This window comes from Mastacembelus armatus, chromosome 8 (genome assembly GCF_900324485.2).
Source record: "Mastacembelus armatus chromosome 8, fMasArm1.2, whole genome shotgun sequence".
Taxonomy (NCBI): domain Eukaryota; kingdom Metazoa; phylum Chordata; class Actinopteri; order Synbranchiformes; family Mastacembelidae; genus Mastacembelus; species Mastacembelus armatus.
Genome location: NC_046640.1, coordinates 5,804,164 through 5,824,617, shown reverse-complemented (window position 1 = coordinate 5,824,617; position 20,454 = coordinate 5,804,164). Strand labels below are relative to the sequence as shown.

At 40.5% G+C, this 20,454-nt stretch overlaps 1 protein-coding gene across 2 annotated transcripts; it reads left to right on the top strand.

Annotated features, from left to right (window-relative positions):
- Positions 1 to 808: 808 nt before the first annotated feature.
- On the top strand, positions 809 to 17,625 carry LOC113141653 (serine/threonine-protein kinase BRSK2-like). 2 transcript variants are annotated; one of them, XM_026326198.1, is made up of 20 exons: positions 809 to 1,426; positions 1,802 to 1,896; positions 3,943 to 4,028; positions 4,223 to 4,363; positions 4,614 to 4,730; positions 5,103 to 5,136; positions 5,220 to 5,288; positions 5,771 to 5,917; positions 8,809 to 8,840; positions 9,130 to 9,294; positions 10,071 to 10,168; positions 10,369 to 10,519; positions 10,661 to 10,721; positions 12,222 to 12,498; positions 12,844 to 12,892; positions 12,979 to 13,102; positions 13,227 to 13,328; positions 13,821 to 13,929; positions 14,246 to 14,335; positions 14,748 to 17,625. In XM_026326198.1, the coding sequence occupies exons 1-20, from the start codon at positions 1,339 to 1,341 to the stop codon at positions 14,969 to 14,971; spliced, it is 2,259 nt and encodes a 752-aa protein (XP_026181983.1). In that variant the 5' UTR covers positions 809 to 1,338; the 3' UTR covers positions 14,972 to 17,625. The 2 variants fall into 2 exon arrangements, with proteins under 2 accessions (XP_026181983.1, XP_026181982.1); XM_026326197.1 differs by having other exon boundaries at positions 11,886 to 12,498.
- The last annotated feature ends 2,829 nt before the right edge of the window (positions 17,626 to 20,454 follow it).

Here is a 20,454-nt window from a genome sequence, read left to right as displayed (position 1 = left end):
GGAGAAGGAAGCTAGAGAGGAGGAGGAGGACGAGGAGGAGTGAGAGAGGTGTGGAACAAGAGAAAGGAAAGGGGAAATTAGGGGCAGGAGCGCAGCGGAGGAGGTCAACCCGTGAATGCGTACAACTTCTGACCAGCAGAAAGATCATTTTACCTAGACGGTTTCAAACAAAGATGTTTGGTTGTTTGTGCAGCCTGGCGCCAGCTGAGGGAGGGGATGCGGTGATATGAGCATAGCCGGCCAGGGACAGAGAAAGAGAGAGAGAGGAAGAGAGGGAGGGAGAGGGAGCACGGGGAGGAGAGGCGGGGAGTCGGCTACCACCAGGCCAGCTGAGGATGCCTGTTGTTTCTAGAAACTGGATTCATCACCGGTCCGAGTGCTGATCCTCCCCCCGGCGCACCGGGCACACCTCTCCCCGCTGCGGCGGTCCTAATAGAGGGCGCATTTCGCCTGTCTGGTCGGTCTGCCGAGGCTGTTTGCCTTTTTGGTGCCCCCTCTCTTCCTCTATTCCTGATGCAAGCCCGGGGAGGGGGTGAGCCAAAGTGTGCACCGGATATTGGAAAACCCATTCTTCTTGCTGATGCTGTTGTGATAATAGATTATTATCTGGACAACGCGGTATTTGCAGATGAAAGGCAGATCCTGACCAAACGAGGCCTGGCCTGAGAAGATAAGGGAATGTATGAGCTTGGGAGAATTAAGAAAACATTTTTGGACGGTAACAGCAGCGAGGAGGGGGGTCCCTGATATCGATCAGAGAATGGATGCGAGCAGGGCATTCTGACTTGGGATATTTGAGCCTCTGCTCTTACAGAAATCAATTCGTGGCAAATGTAGCCTTCCCGTCTGAATGAGATTTTTCTTTTCTGCTCCACTTTAGGCCAGCTGTATAAGCTACAGAGAATCAGTCATTAAACTACTGTTATTTACAGCAGGGCATGGGATTATGTGACTATTCACACTATTGTGGACGTCTCCCGTCAGTGGCACCGGCTAAACCTTACACAGTCCCTCCTTTCGGATCTTTTCTACCTTACCTCTGAATGATGATGCAGTGGTAAAGGAGACACAATCCGACAATAGATAAGTCTTTATTCTAGGCCTTACAGAGTGGGTAAGTGGGCCGGTTCTCAGTCCCAGTACGGAGCTGACCGCATGACAAACAAGTGCATGGGAGTAGCCTGCGGGGCCCGGCTTTAGATCACGACCAGCCCTGCGCACCTCCTCTCCCGTATAACCGTCGCCGTATAACCGCCTGTGATGCACGTTTCAGTATTACGCACGGAGCAGGACAGAGCGCTAGCGTGATCTTCCTTATATCAGGACCAGAATTCAAGGATGAGCAGCAAAGAGCGGACGGTGGGCCAGTCCAGCCAGTATGTGGGGCCTTACCGACTGGAGAAGACTCTTGGGAAGGGACAGACAGGTAGGAACCTCCTCTATTACCTCGAGTCTTGTCGTAGGAGTGCATCAGCTGATTTCGGGGTGGTGCACCCAAATTCATAATCGCTTTGACATTCCTAGATCGTCTGAGGTTTAAACCTTAATCTTCTTGTATGTCTTCTGAGATTTTATTGCGCTTCAATCTTCTTAAAGGCTCTCTTAAAATTCATTACAACATATCGATTGTTTAGTATTTAGGGAGGGAGAAGTCATCATAGCAGGCTTTTTGGTCAGTGTTTGTGACTATGACAGTAAAGCTTTGTGAATTATTTATGACAGCCCTTCCTTCCAGTTTTCACACTGCATGATTATTTTCTGATATTCAGACACTTTCCTTCTCCCTCTGTCTACTGCCCAGGGCTGGTGAAATTGGGTGTCCACTGTATAACAGGACAGAAGGTGGCCATAAAGATTGTCAACAGAGAGAAACTCTCCGAATCAGTTCTAATGAAGGTGCAGAGACTATGATCTACCTTTACATATCCACCTGTCTATCTGTTTTTGTGCCGTAATTCCTGATTTTAGTTAGATAGTTATAGTGTCTATGTTGCTTAAAGCAGGTAAGTTTGCACAAACTGCAGGAATAGCAACAGAAACTGAATCTTTATTTATGTCAAGAAAATAGTTTTGCAACTTGGAGCTGCTGAGTGTGTGGGCACTGCTTCTGTATACCAAACAATAGACAGGATTTCATTTTCTGATGAAAGCTACTGCAGCTGAAACACACAAGACTGAAAACTGCTTTTCATGTTGGGGTTTCGAATGTGGCTGAGTACTGAAAGAGTCACCAATCAACCTGACATACATGTGTTTGGACTGTGGGAGGAAACCGGAGTACCTGGAGAAAACCCACACAAGCACAGGGAGAACATGCAAACTCCACAGAAAACCTGGGACCTTCTTGCTGTGAGGCAACAGTGCGAACCACTTATCCACCGTGCTGCCCCCCCTCTGGTTTTTCAGTCATTTTAGCTCTGGAAAGTTGCCATTGCCCACTGCGTGCTGAATATCAGCAACTGCATTGCCAGGATGCTGTCTGCTAGCTTTAAATGGAAATGCCTGCTAACACACAACAAACTGCAAGTAACTTAAGTAATCTTTTCTCTTGAACCTCCACAGATTCCTTCACATTTTTAGCTTTCTGCTCTATGGCTACAACCTGATACAAGGGCAAAACTTAAAATGTTAACTGTTTCCACTTTTATCCTCTTAGACATTTCTCACTTCATCAGATCATCACAGTGCCGTGCTTCATTATCTTATGCACAAATGGAAAAATGGAAAATTGTTATACATGTCTTCTTAGTTTAGCCAAAGCTAATATGAGGCTATTTCTCTGCTGCTATTCAGCCAGAAAACACTGCCGGAGAAAACCCAGATTTTAATTTTGGAAAATTCCCACTTTGTTAACACATAATCATGATAGGAAGGTATCACTTCATGGCTAACTTCAGAATGACCACATCACTCTTTAAACATATATTAGCATATGAAAACATTAATTTATTAAGCTAGAGTTGAATAATATTGGGCCTGTCCTTTAATTAAACAATAAAATATGTATTTAGCTTAGTTGTAGAGATGCTTGCTACTTTAGTATAGTTTAATCCTCGAGTAACATAATGTCTGTGTAAGCTGTTATAAACAACATTGTTGGAAAGGTCCCATTTTAAAGATAATAAGGTAAAGCAAGTTAGCATAGCAGACAGCTGCTTATTAACATGGCACAAAGAAGCATTAGCATTCATTTGATGTTGTGTTTCTGGGAAATTTTGTTCTCATGTTCACACTTAAATTTCATTCTATTGGGCAAGCACCAGTACTTGGCATAAATATCTGCTAAATGCTCCACTGTGTAAATGCTCCACTAGCCTTTCACTACCTGTGTCTGTTATTCGGTGATAGGTGGATAGTGCACAGTGCTTTTGCACCAATTTGATAAACGTGGTAGGAGTAAAGGAAAACAATAAAGTAGTGGGCAGTCAAACTAAAGCAGTTAGCTAACAAGATGCCAGGATGCTGAGTAAAACTAAGGAGTATTCTCTGGGGGTTTGTCTCTATAAGTGACAGATGTGGTATTACACATACAATAGTTATTTGATTCATTGTTTATTTAAAAATAGTGATTGTGTAGCTGGGTCTGAGCTAGTACACAGTAGGCCATGACCTGCCTTGATATGGAAAACTAACAATGAAAGGGTGAATTTCATTCATAATATCTAATATTATTTATCCTTTCTTACTTTTTCTATTTCTTTTTTATACAACTTGTTCCTGCCTTTAAGTGAATACTAAAGAATTTATTAAAACGTTTAATAGTCTGTCCCTACTCCATATTTGACCTCTCAAATTTTTCCTTGCTCCTTCCCTCACTCCCTTACATCATATTTACCATTCTCTTCCTGCTGACATTTCCATCTCCATCATCTTTAACCTCTCTCCTCCTCTATTCTCTATCATAACCTTTCTCCACATCTCTCTCTCCCTCTGTCTATCCAGGTGGAGAGAGAAATAGCTATTCTTAAACTAATAGAGCACCCTCACGTTCTGAAGCTGCATGATGTCTATGAGAATAACAAATACCTGTGAGTATGTCTTTATGTTTCTCTTTTGTGCTGTTTTTTCCCCTTCTGCCTCTGGATCTCTGCCAGAGCAGAAACGACTTTAACTCTGAAAGGCACGAATGCAATTGTTAGATTTTTTTTACATTTCTGTTACAACAGCATTTCCATTTTGTCACCTTTTTCACCTTTCTGACCCTGTGCTCCCTGTCTTCCAGGTACCTGGTGTTGGAGCATGTCTCTGGTGGAGAGTTATTTGACTACCTGGTGAAGAAGGGCCGGTTAACACCGAAAGAGGCCAGGAAGTTCTTCAGACAGATCATCTCAGCCCTGGACTTCTGCCACAGCCACTCCATATGGTCTGTGCATGGTTTTTTTCTTATGTCTTGTTTAGTTCATTTATATGTCAGTGTGTATGTAAAAATACACACACAAGCACAGACACGTTTTTCTATCTTTTGAGCAATAGTAGATCCCTATTTTGTGTAAATATTTATATGCCATTTGGAAGTCAACCAAATGTACAAACAAATACAGTTCAGTTTTAGTTGCTGTTTATGGTCTGGAAAAAGACCTCAGTACTCACTGAGCATGTGTGTGTGTTTTCAGTCACAGAGACCTGAAGCCAGAGAATCTTCTCCTGGATGAAAAAAATAACATCAGAATAGCAGACTTTGGCATGGCCTCACTACAGGTTGGGGACAGCTTGCTGGAAACCAGTTGTGGGTGAGTACGGAGTGCAGTGGGTTAAGGAGTTTTTGGAGATGAATGGTTGTATTTATATGCAACATCATATTAGCGCATATGTACAGGACATTAGAAGCATCCCATCAATGCCCTACTCTTTTGATGTAATTCATGGCTTTGTTCATTAACAGCCTCAGCATTTTTAACCATCTTCCCATCGGTATAAACATGGATTTAAGATTACAATTAGTAAGGGATTGCAGCGTTTAGCTCTTTAGTCTACTCCATGGATAAAACAGCAGGTGTTCTCAGTTTTTTTATGCTCATGCATAAATCAGTATTCTATAAACTCACTGGGCCTTGTATTTCTGTTTATGTTGGTTAAATAATTTCTCCATTCTTTTTTTATAGATCCCCACATTATGCCTGCCCAGAGGTCATAAGGGTAAGTTATTTCCCTCACTGTGTGTATATGCATCTATATTTTTACATGCCTAATGCTACTCTGTCCTTGCATTTGTGTATTAGGGTGAGAAATATGATGGTCGCAGAGCGGACGTTTGGAGTTGCGGAGTCATCCTCTTTGCTCTTCTTGTGGTAAGAACATCCTTTTATACAGTTCACTATCTTTTTTGTCTTTGTGGAGCTCTTGTCTACCTGTGTCCTTATGGATGAGAATTTTGACTAGTGAAGTTGGTGGTAAAATGGCAAATTGTCACTTTAGACTAGAGGTATTTCACAGATTAAACATATAGAATATAACGTGTTAGTCTGTGAGTTTTCGAGGTGCTTGGGGGCATATTGTGTTACTTTTTGACAAACACTTTCCCTATTTTCAGTCTCTATATTAAGATAACCATGTAGATATAAGAATACGAAAAAGTATTTGATGTAAGTACTCTACGTTGAGGGTGCTGCAAGAAGTTTCTTGAACACAGAAAACATGGGTATATGAACTAAAAACACCTATACTTTTTCATAACTTTGTATATGTTTCATCTTCTTCTATCATTTCACACATTTCAATTTCTCATTTTTTAATCTTCTTCCTTTGTCTGTCGTCTCTCATCCCTGCCCAGGGTGCTTTGCCCTTTGACCATGACAACCTGCGACAGCTTCTAGAGAAAGTGAAGAGCGGGGTGTTCCATATGCCCCACTTTATACCTCCGGAGTGTCAAGCTCTGCTTAAAGGAATGATTGAAGTCAACCCCGACAAGAGACTCACGGTGAGGAAGAAAAGATCCCGGGGTAGAAAAACAATCCTTAAAAGCTGTGATTCAGCTAAATCATTGAACAGAGCTGATGAGTAGTAAGTAGTAATAGTAGTAGTAGTAATGTGTGCTGTATATTTAGAATTAGGAAGGTGTCTATTTTGTCAGCCTTTCCAAAACTAAAATGAGCAAATGTGTAAGGAATAGATTTTCTGCTGTAACATAGCTGCAAACATTAGCAAATTCAGCTAACTAGCTTACTACATACAGACGCTTTGCTTCCAGGTTCAAAAAACTGGAGTACAAACATGAATTAGTCTGTGAGTTTACAGGTTACATTAAGAAAAGCTTAATCTATGGTAGCACATTCATTGTGACCCCACTATGCCCATGGTCTTATGTTAAAGTCTGTTATCCCCTTGAACAGTGTTTCTTGCACTGTTGTCTGTCTGTGGCGCCGGCTCTGGGCGTTAGCAGGTCTCTACTGCACTATTGGATTTCAGAAGGTTTTGTAACTCTAACAAGTCCAACCAGCGCTGCCCAAGATAGCGACACATTAATCAGCCTACATCCTAAAAGCCTTTTCCATTGTAATGTTAATAGTACTTATTATAATACAATCAAGTATATAAGGTAAGCAGACAAAGAGGATTATGTTAGAGTAATATAAGACTACGGTTTTACATTTTTCTTTTTTAATACTAGAACAAACTAGCTAATGCAATAAAAGAACAATGCAATGTTTTTTTATTGCACATGCAGCTTTAGCCTCAGTCTTTTAGTGCAGTATCATGTATGTAGCCAAGACCGTTCTAGAGGGTTCTCATTTTAAAACCAGTGTGCTTGAACTGCAGCCTATGGCTGGGCCCTTCTCATGAAGCTAACGTTAACTTAATGAGCTAGCTACAGCTATCTGCTACAATTGATATTTCAGCAGACAATATCAGAAGTCACTAGCTAGAAATGAGCAGTCTGCTTTTGCCTTAGCTAAAGAGCCAGTGGATTAATAAATTACTAAGACTTTTAAGTGGTAAATCTGCCCTTATTATCAGTGTAAACGCTTAAGCTTGACAGGTGTAGCAGGAGTAACAAAGCGAAACGGGTAATTGTTGCTGTTTATTCTGCACATGAACCATGAACTTGGGATGTAAGAGGGAGGAAGGAAAAAATATCTAGCCCAAGGCTTTGCTTCAAGATAGAATTGACAGAAACGGACCCTGACGCACGATCGTACAAAGAAAGGACAAGGTGGAGAAAATGAACAGACCAGAAGGATGAACGTAGGATATTATTAAAAGGCAGGACAGGACTGCCCTGAGTGGTCAAAGGCAAATTAGTAGCTCATTAGGAGTCTCTCTGAAACCAAGATGAAGGGAGGAAGAAAGTTATATGGATGGATAGAGGGATCAGTGGAGATACAGGAAAAGACAAGACCACTTTTTCTTTCCACTGAAATACTAGCTTCCGATCATTTAAGCAAGATTTGAGAATAGACTGACAGTCCATTCAGAGAGAGATAGAAGGCAGAGGGTGAGTGAACAAATAAATGAATGAATAAAAGAGTGAATGCTTTTACTGCAGTCCGGTTATAAAAGGAAGCTGGGATAAAGCAGGCATGTGGGATGGAAATGAAGTCATGGTTATGAGGCAGAAAGACAGAGACAATGTGATAATGTCATTCACGTGGGACTGTAAGAGAGACCTAAAGAGTCTGGTCAGTTAGTCATTCAACTACAGCAGAGCTGATTTAATCAAAGCTGTGGGCTTGCCTGATGAGCTGTTGATTAATGGAGCCTGAAACGGGGTCAGACTGTCTCTCCCTGTGTCTCTGTCTGCCCGTTGAAAGCAACCCACCATGCAAGCTGACAGATTTCAAGCAAGTTTATCCGTAGTTATCAACCTGGACATTAGGAAATGAATCCACACCCTTTCTCATCATACTTATATTATTTAAAAATGGGCATGTTGTCTCCTCTGTGCAGACTTCATGAGTTAATAAATGCAAAGCTCTCATTGCCTGCAGCTGCAAGCTACTTTCCTCTGTGGAGATGAGCAAATGATTTTCAAAGTGGCCCACTTCTGACTTTTTATATGCTTGTAGAACTGCAGCTGTGCCATTACTCTGACCCCAAGAGATACTGCACAGTACTGATACAATGGCTACAACTGTATGCAGTCCTAATGCAGAGTATATAGTGTACTAGGGGAGGTAGGACTGCTGCAGGGAAACTTTTTTTAGGTTGTGAAAAGTAGAAACTAGTTTCGGGGCCTGTAGTTAGTGGCGTTCCTACTCTGCTTGGAACAAGACTCACAGTAGTAGTTTGTGTTTTCTTGTGGTTGTTTTGTTGTTGTTGGCTGTTTTATAGATCTCTTACTAGTCATTCTTCATTTATTTTACTCGTTTTGTGCTCCATTTAGTGACTTTTTCTGTTTCTTTTTTTTTTTTTTTGCATCTATGGGCCACTTGACCGTTGGGCCATGGGCCCTTGGGCCTGTGTCCGGTAGGCTGTTTAGTAATCCATCCACGGCTAGCATGCTAACATACTCAGAATGACAATGTGTAATGGTGTAATATTTTTCATGCTCACCACCTTAGTTAATGTTTTAGCATGTTAGCTTTTGTTAATTAGCATTAAACATTAAGTACAGCTGAAAGTGTGAGGAACATAATTAATATTGTGGGAAGAAAGTATTGGAAAAATTTAAACCTTCACCTTTGCCGCTGAAACATATTTGCTGCTTTCCAACAACTGGTGAGGATAGGAGCAGCTAAACTGAGCATTATGTGTGTAGCTCTGATGCTGATTTCCTGATGGTTTGACCCATAGTAGGATTATAGTTTGACCCATAGCAGGATTAAATCAGCTGTAAAATCAGTGCTTTAATTTTGTGTTTGTTGTTCACAGCTAGAAGCAATACAGAAACACCCCTGGTACCAGTAAGTACGACATTTATTTCCTTTTTACATTTCGTGTTTCCTTTTCTCCTGATTTTTCCTGTTTCTTTCTTCAACCAAGTGATCCCCATTAGCATACCACTTGTTATATTTAATAATTATTTCACAATGTACCGCTTAAGTACACTCATATCTGATAAGGGTTTAACAATTCTCTATTTGAGCTTGATAGTTTAAACCCAGCAGGAAGTACAGTTTCATTTCTCTTACGGAAATTTCTAATATGTCTAATTGCATATATTACCAACATGCCCCGATGTTTTCCTACCAGGGGTGGCCGTAATGAGCCTTGCCCAGAGCAGCCGCCTCCTCGCCGTGTATGTTTGAAGAGGATCGTGTCTTTAACAGAGCTTGACCCTGACGTCCTAGAAAGCATGTACTCTTTAGGGTGCTTCAGAGACCGGGTCAAACTCACACAGGACCTTACAAGTGAGGAGTGAGTAAATATAACCCATTAAACATTTCTGATTTGATTACATGGCAGTATATCAGTGTGCACCACTGCTGAAATGCAAATGTCCTGCAATATATGTACTGTCCAGACACAGGTATTACAAGCCTTAATGAAGTTTGTGCCTGCTGAGTAAACAATGTTGTGTGTATTTAGTTGATTATTGTATATAGTTGTGGCCACTCAGTTACTTAGATCATTATTCTGACTGGCATGGCAAGAACAAGAGCAACATTATAAACAATGTCTCTTTTATTTCTCTTGCTCAGCCCTCTCTGCCAATCTAAAGAGGCTTCAGACTACTAGCAGTAGTAGTGCATTTAGCATATTGGACTAGTTTTCCAGTCCACAGCCTTATTGTTCTCTCACTGCTCTTACAATATTTCACATTCATCCAGAGGTTGAGTCATGGCAACTGAATGGTGGAGATACGGGGGGTGAAAAGAAAAGCATCCATCATTTAAGCAAGACTTCAAAATAGACTGACAGTCCATCATGGCATGTGACTCAACCACTCAAGTTCACCTGGATGACTGAGAATCTTCACAAACATATTTCACATTCATCTTATTTATAAACAGCTTATCAACAACTACTTACTATATGAGTTGATTAGACCAGAAAGTGTTGCCATTATTTACATTTTCACATCCAGAATGATGCCAGACATGCAATACTTGTGAAAACGCTGAAAAGACTCTTTGTCTCTTCTTTTTGCTTTTCTGATGTTTAATTCTGCTTCTCTATGCCTTTGTCTGCAGGGAGAACCAGGAGAAGATGATATACTACCTCCTGTTGGACAGGAAGGAGCGATACCCCAGCTGTGAAGATGAGGACTTGCCACCCAGAAATGATATAGGTGGGAAGAGTTGCTTTTTAACCTTTTGATAGTCTAATCCAGAAACCATATGATAAAAACCTTTATTATGAAAATGTATTAGTTTTCTTATGAACTTACATTTGAACACAGTATCTTAATATTATGTGAACTGCACACAGAAATGCACACTTTTCAATTTCCAGTTATCAATTAAAAAAATAATAATTGTTTTCTCCAAGACCCACCCAGGAAGCGTGTGGACTCCCCGATGTTGACACGTCATGGCCGTTGTCGCCCTGAGCGGAAGAGCCTGGAAGTCCTCAGTGTCACAGAACAGGGGTCTCCCACACCACCTCGCAGGGCCCTGGACACTAATGCACACAGCCAGAGGTAGACACCAACTAAAATCTGACTGAAATTGTAGGCAGTGGCCAAGTTAGATTATAAACTACTGAATGGGAACTTGGATCGTTGCTCCTGAAAGTCCCATTAAGCTGGATAATTCTTATCATTTTTTGCTGTCTCCAAAAGGTCTCGTTCGGTAAGCGGAGCATCCACAGGTCTGTCCTCCAGTCCTCTCAGCAGTCCCAGGGTAGGAACTTGACTCTGCTCTATTCTGCTTTGTACAACTGCACTTTACATGATGAATGTAACAGCTAAGAAGCTCCAATTTAAGAGCTCTCTTTTCTTCTGGTCTCACCCACATTTCAATCACATACAAACAACAACATTAATAACAGGGTGTATGATTTAAAATCAATCCTAAACTTTAAAATGTGATGTTCTCTACATCAGTGGTTCTCAGTCCTGTTCCTCAAGGTACCCTGCCCTGCTTGTTTTCCAGCTATCTCTGCCCTTCCAACTCCTGATTGGCTGAGCACACCTGATCCAGGTAATCAGGGGTAGGGTAGGGCAGGGTTAGTTGGAAAACAAGTAGGGCAGCGTGCCTTGAGGACCAGAATTGAGAACCACTGCTCTACATAACATAATTGATCTATACTAATGTATAGTATAACTAATGCATGTTATACTAATGAGAATGGGTGACTGACTAGATGCATGAAGATGCATTCATGTACACATTTTGCCCTATTCATTTTCAACATAACTTTTCAGCAACAGAGGGAAGAGTATTTCTAACAGTACCAATCAAAAGTTTGGACACAGTTTCTTATTTTATTCAATGGTAAAGTGTGTCCGAACTTTTGATTGGTACTGTATACTGTGCTCTGTATTCAAGTAATTACAGCTTATTTACAGCTTATTATAGCTAATAATATAATGTCCAAATATATGTAAACAGCATAACTTGAGATGCTCTAACATGTGGTGAAAATATAATTTATTATCTTCACTATATACATATAATTTTTTGCTCTCAAACACACCAAGCCAAATTTCTTGTGATGCTGTTTCTCTAATAATTCTGTCTCAGACTGTCACTGGTAGTCATGCCTTTCCATCATACTGTCACATTCTCACTCATGCACATTGTCATTTCATGGACACACCAAGCTGCCTCATGCAAGAGTCTGTTTACACATTCTGACATAATGAAAAAATGCACTAAAATTCACACACATAGCTATTAGTGCCAAGATTAGTGCTCACCAAAGCCATCTTCCATTTGGCGCATCTGATTGAGGCTTTTTGAAGAGTTGTGTCCATGAACCATTATTCATGATCATTACTTTCTCTCATTAGTCCATCCTTCTCTTTCCTTCCTTTTCCCCATCTCTCTCTGTCTGCCCATCAGAGCCCGGTCTTCACTTTCAGCCAATCGGAAGTCACCTCCACCTCCACTTCCTCCTCCAAAGACCCCAAACCAGGAAGTTCGACCACCCCTCGGCCTACCCGTCAAGCGCCTGATCCAAAAACCCAGACCTTGCCCTCAAAAGGCCCCACTGACCGGCCTCCGCTCCACTCCATGAAGTCTCTTCCTTTGCAGACTCCACGCTCCCCTTCTCCCTCCCCCTCCCCACTCCTATCGCCCATCCCACGCTTCTTTAATTTCCCTTCTCCTTCTGTCTTCAAGTCCAAGAATGTGCACTCATCCTCTAATTCCTCTGGCACCCCTCCTCCTGTGTCACAGGTCACACCACAGGGCTCACCACTGCCCACCCCGCTGGGCACTCCTGTGCACCAAATCCAACACCCTTCATCTACCACCCCTCCTTCCTCTTCGTCCTCGTCTTCTTCCTCTAGAGCAGATGGGGCTGGCGGGGCCTCGTTGTCACTGACTCCACCCTCCAGCCCAGGGGGCAGTGGTGGTCTGGCTGCTTCAAGCTCTGCCCACTGGAGAACAAGGCTCAACTCGTTCAAAAACAACCTGTTGGGCTCACCACGCTTCCATCGACGCAAACTCCAAGGTGAGAGAGGCATAAGCACACAAAGTGAATGATGACTGAATTTGGTGTAATGATCTCCTGTCATTGGTTGTGATAATATTATATCCTATAATTAGTTTTCTAGGTGTTTATTAAAGCAACATTTTTCCTTTCACTGTGAGCTTGTTGCTCTGCTAATGGTTTACACTATCAGAGTTTTCCTGCTTGAATATGTTATTACCAAGAAACAGCCTGGGGCTGTGTTGAGTAGTTTTGATTCTTTGATAATCTGCAATTAGGGAAATTGAATTAGGCCCTGTCATCAAGATTAATTGCCCTTTTGTCTATTCCTTTCTCTTGCCTCTCTCTCTGTTTCCCTTTTTTTAGTCCCCACATCAGAAGACATGTCTAGTTTGACTCCAGAGTCCAGTCCAGAGTAAGTGCAATGGAAAATTTCAGTTTTGCTCCATGTTTAAAGCTCCAATTGATATTTTCTGTCCATTTTTAAATATTTCTATGCAGATTGGCCAAGAGGTCTTGGTTCGGTAACTTCATCAGTCTGGAGAAAGAGGAGCAGATCTTTGTTTTAATCACAGACAAGCCACTCAGCTCTATCAAGGCTGACATCGTCCATGCCTTTTTGTCTGTGAGTACAATCGATGTTAGATCAGCCTCGAATGCGTCCAGCACTACTTTATATTACCATCTGTGGTGTTAAAGGCACTGATTTCTTTTTTGCTGGGCATCACTCTTGTCTTTTGCCTCTATAGATCCCATCTCTCAGCCACAGTGTGGTGTCTCAGAACAGTTTCCGGGCAGAGTATAAGTCCTCTGGTGGCCCCTCTGTCTTCCAGAAGCCCGTCAAGTTTCAGGTGTTATTTCACTTTTAATCTTTTCAGCCCTGTCAGAGGTTTAGGCAAATTTCTAAGTGAAGACTTAATGTTTCATTGTAAGCATTACGTACATGCAGATTCACTGGTGCTAAACTGAATTTACATCTCATACTGGCATACCACGTTTTTCCACTTTCACAGAGCTTCTGATTTTTCATTTTGTCAGCTTAAAGTAGAAAGCTGTCGCAAAACCAAAAAAACAAGAAAAATGACACAGGTACCTATCATCTATCACTATTGAAAAGTCCAGGTTGTACAAAAATAGTTTCACTATTTCTACACACAGCAGAGGACTGTAAGAAATCAAACTATAATACAGTCTTTTTACATGAAAGGTAATTTGATCCTAACTTGTTTTTGTAGAAAACATAGAATTTTACTATAACTCATGTAAACAGAGTATTTTAAAGGCACTGCAAACACATAGTGTTTATTCAGAAAACTATTTGCATGGGTCCTTTTCTCTTGTAGGTGGACATTGCTTTTTCTGAGGGGGAGCGGGAGCGAGAGAGGGAAGGGGCAGAGAGGGAAGGAAGACGAGAGTTTGGTATCCACAGTGTCACCTTCACTCTAATAACAGGTAGGAGTAATTGTTTAGAGTGAGATCAACAGAGAGAGAGAAATAAAGCTAGTGGGTCATTAACCAGACGTGATTAAATAGAAGCATATGGATGTTTTTAGAGAGCCCATAATTTTATATCTAAACCATGAGTTATGATAAGTTATGGAAAATAGAAAAATAGAAAACGTGATAGCTAGTAGATTGTAGAGTTCAGAAGAGCTTCCAGGTGATTGTGTATGTTTACAGTATTTAAAGTTTGTGATTTTATAGTTATTACACTTGCTGTATTCTGTGAGTGGTGAACGTGAGATGAGTTGATCGTCTCTCCTCTCAGGTCCAAGTCGCAGATTTAAAAGAGTGGTGGAAACCATTCAGGCTCAGCTGCTAAGCACTCATGATCAGCCTTCTGTGCAGGCACTGGCTGGTGAGTAACACACACAACATAACCTTAAACCAAGTCATCATCATAAAATTCAGTGGGGTTCCACCAATTTGCCACAATGCAAATGTGTAAATAGATTTTGGTCCCCATAATGTGATAGTAACAAGCACACAAACCACTTGTACATCTGGTTTGTAGAGACAGTGCATTCGACTTAACTTGGATTTGTTAATAATGACTAATGAACATTAAGGGTCTTTGAAAGATGTGTGCAACACTGAATCTTTCTAAGAGATGTAGTTAACATATTTACTTAACATATTTAATTCTTCTCCATATTTATCTCTGGGTTTACAGACTTTTAAAGGGGAAAAAGTTAAGTGGTTTTTTACTTGCTCATCTCTGCCATTTTGATTAACTTCTTCTCTCTCTGATTTTATATCCTACCCTCCAGATGAGAAGAATGGTCAGCTTTCCCGCCAGCCCACCACTCCTTCACGTCAGAACTCTCAGCGTTCCGAAAGTGGATCAGATCGGGAACGGGGAGAGAATGAGCATGCAGCGGATGGAGGCAGTGGAAGCGGAAGCAGCAGCAGCACCGTCTTACAAAGGCACGGGTCGGGTAAAGACAAGACCAGACTCCTCTCACCGTCCAATGGGACACAGTCTCATCCGTGAAAAGAATGTTGTGGAAGAGAGGTGATGGTCTTTCTCTCTTCCTTTCCTCTGTCCTTCCTACATTCTTTCCTTCCTTGTTTCCTTACTTCCTGTCTTCCCATCATTATTCTCCAGCAATGTGATGGAAGAGGGAAGTTTTTGCTTAAAGCTGATCTAAAGATATGATAAATATTTGTTGGGCTGGTGAAGACAGGCTAAGCTGATCTCTAGTCAGCTTCACCCTGCAGGGACAAGTCTAAAGACAGGATGTCTAGACAGTCCCATCTTACCAGAAAAATATGGGGAAATCTCACAGCTACACATTGTTTACCTGTTTCAACAAATCAAGAAAGCCCATGACCTTCTCACCAACCAATCACATGCAACACGCGACTCAACAAGAAGCCTCCCATCAGTCAAAAGTCAGTCAAAGTGGCTCAGGAAGATGCTGCCAATGACAGAGCACCTTAAATTTATCATTTCCTGACCAGCCAAATGTCACTTGGATCATCAGTTCTCCTCAGCAGCACCTAACAGAATGTGATGAGTTACATGACAGGACGCCCACCCTCCTCTCTTCTCCTCATTTTCTAATAGACAACAAATAAGTATTCTCAAGCAAAGCAACACAGGATGATGAATTACAGGCTGAGTCTTGATGTAGACTTGATTATTATAATGTAAGTGAACGCCAAGAGTATCAACAAAGAAGTAGCACACTTAATGCTCTACTCTAACAACCATGGAATCTGACAGGAAAACACACACAGAAATGATGGAGAATGGATCTGACCTGGTCTACATCATGTCGCCGTACAGCTAGGTAAATATCAAAATTAAACAGACACAACTTTACCTTCAGTGTATAAGACATGTAAAGTCCCCCAATTATGTCTGAAATACACTAATAAAGCTAAGATACCGTATTGCCTTTAAACGGAGGAGAAAAGTGGATAGCTAGTTAATTTCAGGACACTAGTCACACCACAAGTAGTATCTGTCATGGGAAAAGACAGGGAGATGAATAGGTATAGACAAAACAGAGGATAGTGAGTAGTAATTGTCTCTTTGGTAGCAAAAGAAGGATAAAAGAAAAACAAGTTGTCAGACACCTCTTAAGATAACTTAGGGATGACAATTAAAAGAGGTTTTGTTAAAGGATAGGTCAAGACATATTCTCTCCTAGTCAGTAATACAAGTACAACATTGATAGGCCACACACACAGTGAAAGGATTACCTGCTATAGGTTTCCCTGTTTTACATGCTGGTTGTGAAGCAATACCTTCCAAAAGTGACTCCACTATGGAAATTAGGGGACACAATCCACAGTCCTCGTTCCATGCAAAACTGCATAATAATTTTCAGCTGAAGCTAATATGAGGCTTTGTCTGAGTTCGACTAGCAGTTACCAAACCCTCCTCTGTACAGGAATAGTTGTCCAATCAGTGTTAGCATAGCAACCCTCACTAACTAGATCAGATCTGTTAAACTTTGGATTTTTTCAGCCATCAAGTGCATGATCATTTTAAAACAACAAGATACTTGAAATTTGCATTTCGGTCAACCAACTTATTGAGCTGAGATTAATTAGTTTAATTATCCAGCTAGTTACAACTAATACAATATGCAAGTGGTCGTTGTCATTTCATCAAGAAAAAACAACGGCCACCACCGAGATCTGAGAAGCCTGCTTCTGTTTTCCTCTGTCTAAAATCAAGGACCGACTGTTTTGAAAATGTGTGGTAAATCTGTTCCAATGTTGCGTTCATATTTTTCTGGACAGTGTTTCCTTGCTAAGTCTTGGCAGAGGATACTTACACTTCCAACAGTAATAGAGTTACTATAATTACTAGTTATAGTACAGCTTGGAAGTAGCATTTACATAAGTATCCAAGTCAGAATCACAATAAATTAAGTTTTTCTGAAAGTTCTGAAACCACTAAGTTGGTACCTAATACTACAGAATTGTCTCAAAACTAAACAAACATGGATAACTAATGCTGATTGTAATGCCAAATCGATTGGCATTAATATCACTTGTAAAAATGATCCAGATATAACTGCAAGCAACTGTGGCTTCACTGCCATGTTACCATCAGTCAGCTGACACTTACAGTTATTTATGCCAAGTGGGAGAAATTCTCAATACTCCTGTCTCAGATTTGCAACTAGAGGCTCCAACTGTAGTGCCTGTAATTACGGTCTAAAATATATGTTGTAGATGAACTGCAAGATACCCAACTAATTTGGTTAAGCCCTAATAATTGTATAATGACGTATAATTAGCTTCAGCTAAACTTTGGAATCTATTTTTGTTCTGTTAGCTTGTTATTGCTTACAGTATACTATATCAAGAAAGGATTACTTCAGGCCCAGTATGGAGTGGATAAATACAACATACAGTAGCTATTTCACTGTATGTAGACGTGAATATTGCATTAAAATGATTTGAACAAAGTCCAGATCTACCTTTTAACAAACAATTGAAATCTATGAAATTACAGTACTTTAAGATGATGGCAATGTAGAAATAAAATAAAGATGCTGGTCAACTAGGAAACCTAAGTGTGTAGTCTTTTGAGACCTACAATTTGGCAACCAAAGCCCTTGCAGACTTCCTTTTTGTTTGACAATGGATGTAGAATGTTGCAAGGCTCACAAAGCCCCCCCCCCCAAAAGCCTCAGTATAGTCTCAAAGGATAGATGGAAGAAGGATAGAGGGAGGCCCGTTTAGATGGAGAAATAATGTACTTTCCACATGAGGGAAAACAAGAAAGCAGGGAAGAAAGAAAGAGGACTCAGGGGTGTCAGTTGTCATAAGAACTACGCACGCTTACTGCCTGGAGGGTGTAAAGGAAAAATTAAGCCACATGCAAAGAATGAGAGCAGGATATTAAACTGCTTTTTTTTTTTACTTTGTATTCCTTATTTTTCTATTCTGCTCTGGTCTTTCTGTGTTGTTAAATTGTTCTGTGTTTGCCACCAGCAACATAGGGGGCAGCGCTAACATGTGAATGTCAAAAATTAAACTAAAATGTAAACATATTTTTGTTTCATACACTATATTTATTGAAAAATGTATTTATTTATTTGATATATATTTGTTGAAAGTGTGATTTTTTTTTCTTTGCATGAATGGAACAGCAGGAGACAGGAAAATGTCACATTGACACTGCAGAGAAAACCAGCTTTCCCTTACAAAAAAAAAAAAAAAAAAAAATAATTCCCTTTTTAATTTAACATTCTGGAAACCAATGCTGCAAAAAATACCTTCCTGCTTTATACTGTGTTTGTCCTGTTCATTTTTTGTTTTGTTCATCACTGTTTGCTATTCTAGAGGCTCACTACAATCCTAGATTGCCTTTTTTTATTTGAACAAAAGGATGTAACTTACATTTATCAGTACAGTCATGCACTCCTTCAGGCATTTGTTCAGTTTATTTTGTTTGTTCCTTCAGTGAGGTATTTCTTAAACACCAAGGGCAGAATACAGCAGGATGCTCAGCTGCTGGAATGTTATATAATTAGTTCAAAGACATCTATGTGTTTATGTTCATATGAAACACACACACAGACACAGACACATAGGCCTTTGAAAATTTAAATCTTTTTCCCCAGGTTAGTGGCATATCTCTGTTGATGGCAGTGATGCTTTGTCAGCCAGTCCACTGCTTCATTCCAAACTAAAGCAAACAAAAGACTGCTGGATGGGTTGTCATGAAATTTTACAGACATTCGTGTTCCCTGGAGAATACATCCTAATGACTTTTTGAAATCTATGATTTCCATTGATTCTGTTACTTTGCATGTAGTGCCACCAGCAGGTCAATGTTGATCAATGTTGTTCACTTATCCTGTGAAATATCTCAACATCTACTAGGTAGATCGGAACAAAATGTTTAACAGACGATAATTTCATTTAGGTGATATATAGGATCCTTCTGACTTTTCATCTAGCACAATCATTAGGTCAAAATTTTCCTGACCAAATTCCTACGAAACATTTTCTTTAGCTTCAGCTGCACTTTGTGTTTAGAGCCAGCTAGCATATATTAGCATGTTAACATGCTAAACAAAAAGGGTAATTTGTAAGCATTTTACCTGCATGTTAGCATTGTGCTTATGAGCATGTTAGCATGCTAACAAATTTGCTCAAAGAACCACTGTGCCTGTGTACAGCCTCTCCCAGCTGCTAGCATGGCTGTAGACTTTGTCTTGTTCATTCATGAACAAAGACAGAGAACAAAAATATACTTGTGATTTTCATACCCAGTGAAATATCATAATATCCTGTTTATTCCTCCAAAGCAACACTTCACAGACACCATTACACATTCCTAACTGACTTTCAATAGTGTCTTCACTCAGTTGGCGTACATAACTGAAACAAGTATGGCAGGAAACAAACACTTTCAATGTTTGATCAGTGTCCATACTTTCTACTATACAAATACTTAGAAAGCTGAAAAATTACATTATGTTTGCAAAGTGTATTAAATCCGAATGCAAACTGAGCTTCAGAATATCCATCCTGATAAGCATTATGCCCACAGGTTAGGTTTTGGCATGGAAGAGTTTTAAAAAATACTGGGAAATGAATTGCCTGCTCTTCTTGACAGTTTTTTTTTTTTTTTTGTTTGTTTGTTTTTTGCTTTCAGGTGATGCATAAACCTCAGTAGACATTATCAAGAAATATTTCTGGTCTTTGTTGGGTTTTCACATTAGATATATATATATATATATATATATGTTTTTCCACTCTCATGTAATTGGAGGCATTCTTTTCCAATTGAGGTGCTTGTAGAAGGCACCTTAGGGGTGGCTGTAGCTCAGGAGGTAGAGCAGGTTGTACATGAACCAGTGGGCTGGTGGTTTGATCTTTGAATTCACTGGTCCACATGTCGAAGTGTCCTTGGACAAGACACTGAACCCCAAGTTGCCCCTGGTGACTGCACTCATCGGTGTATGAGTGCATGAGTGATTGTGTGTGTGTGAATGGGAAGATAGTGTAAAAGTGCTTTGCGTGCACTTGAGTGCAGACAAGACCATTTGGTCCAATAGTGAGATGCATACACTGGAAAAGGCTTATGAGGATGTTTAATGTCACACACACATGCAGAGTGTTAAGTTATAGTGACTTTTTTTTTAATGCAAGAGTCAAGAAAAGAACCTAGTTAAAGGACAGAAAAGGGAAGAACATAAAAGACAAAAAAGCTGCTCCAGATTTAGTGCTTATCTGAGCAAACTCAGCATCAAAATCATATATAGACACGACGGGACCCTTGACACATTTGTGACTGAGAGGCTCCCCTGCTTGCAAAACTCACCTACTCAAAGAAGTCTCACCCCTGCCTTCTTCATCCCCCCTTTTACCCCACCTCACCCCCATTCACTTTATATTTTCTACACCTTTCATTCCTCCTCTTTGTATATCTTACTCCATGCTCATCCGTGTCCCAACTGCACATATCTCAGCCCCTTATATAATCAACACTCCCCCTTC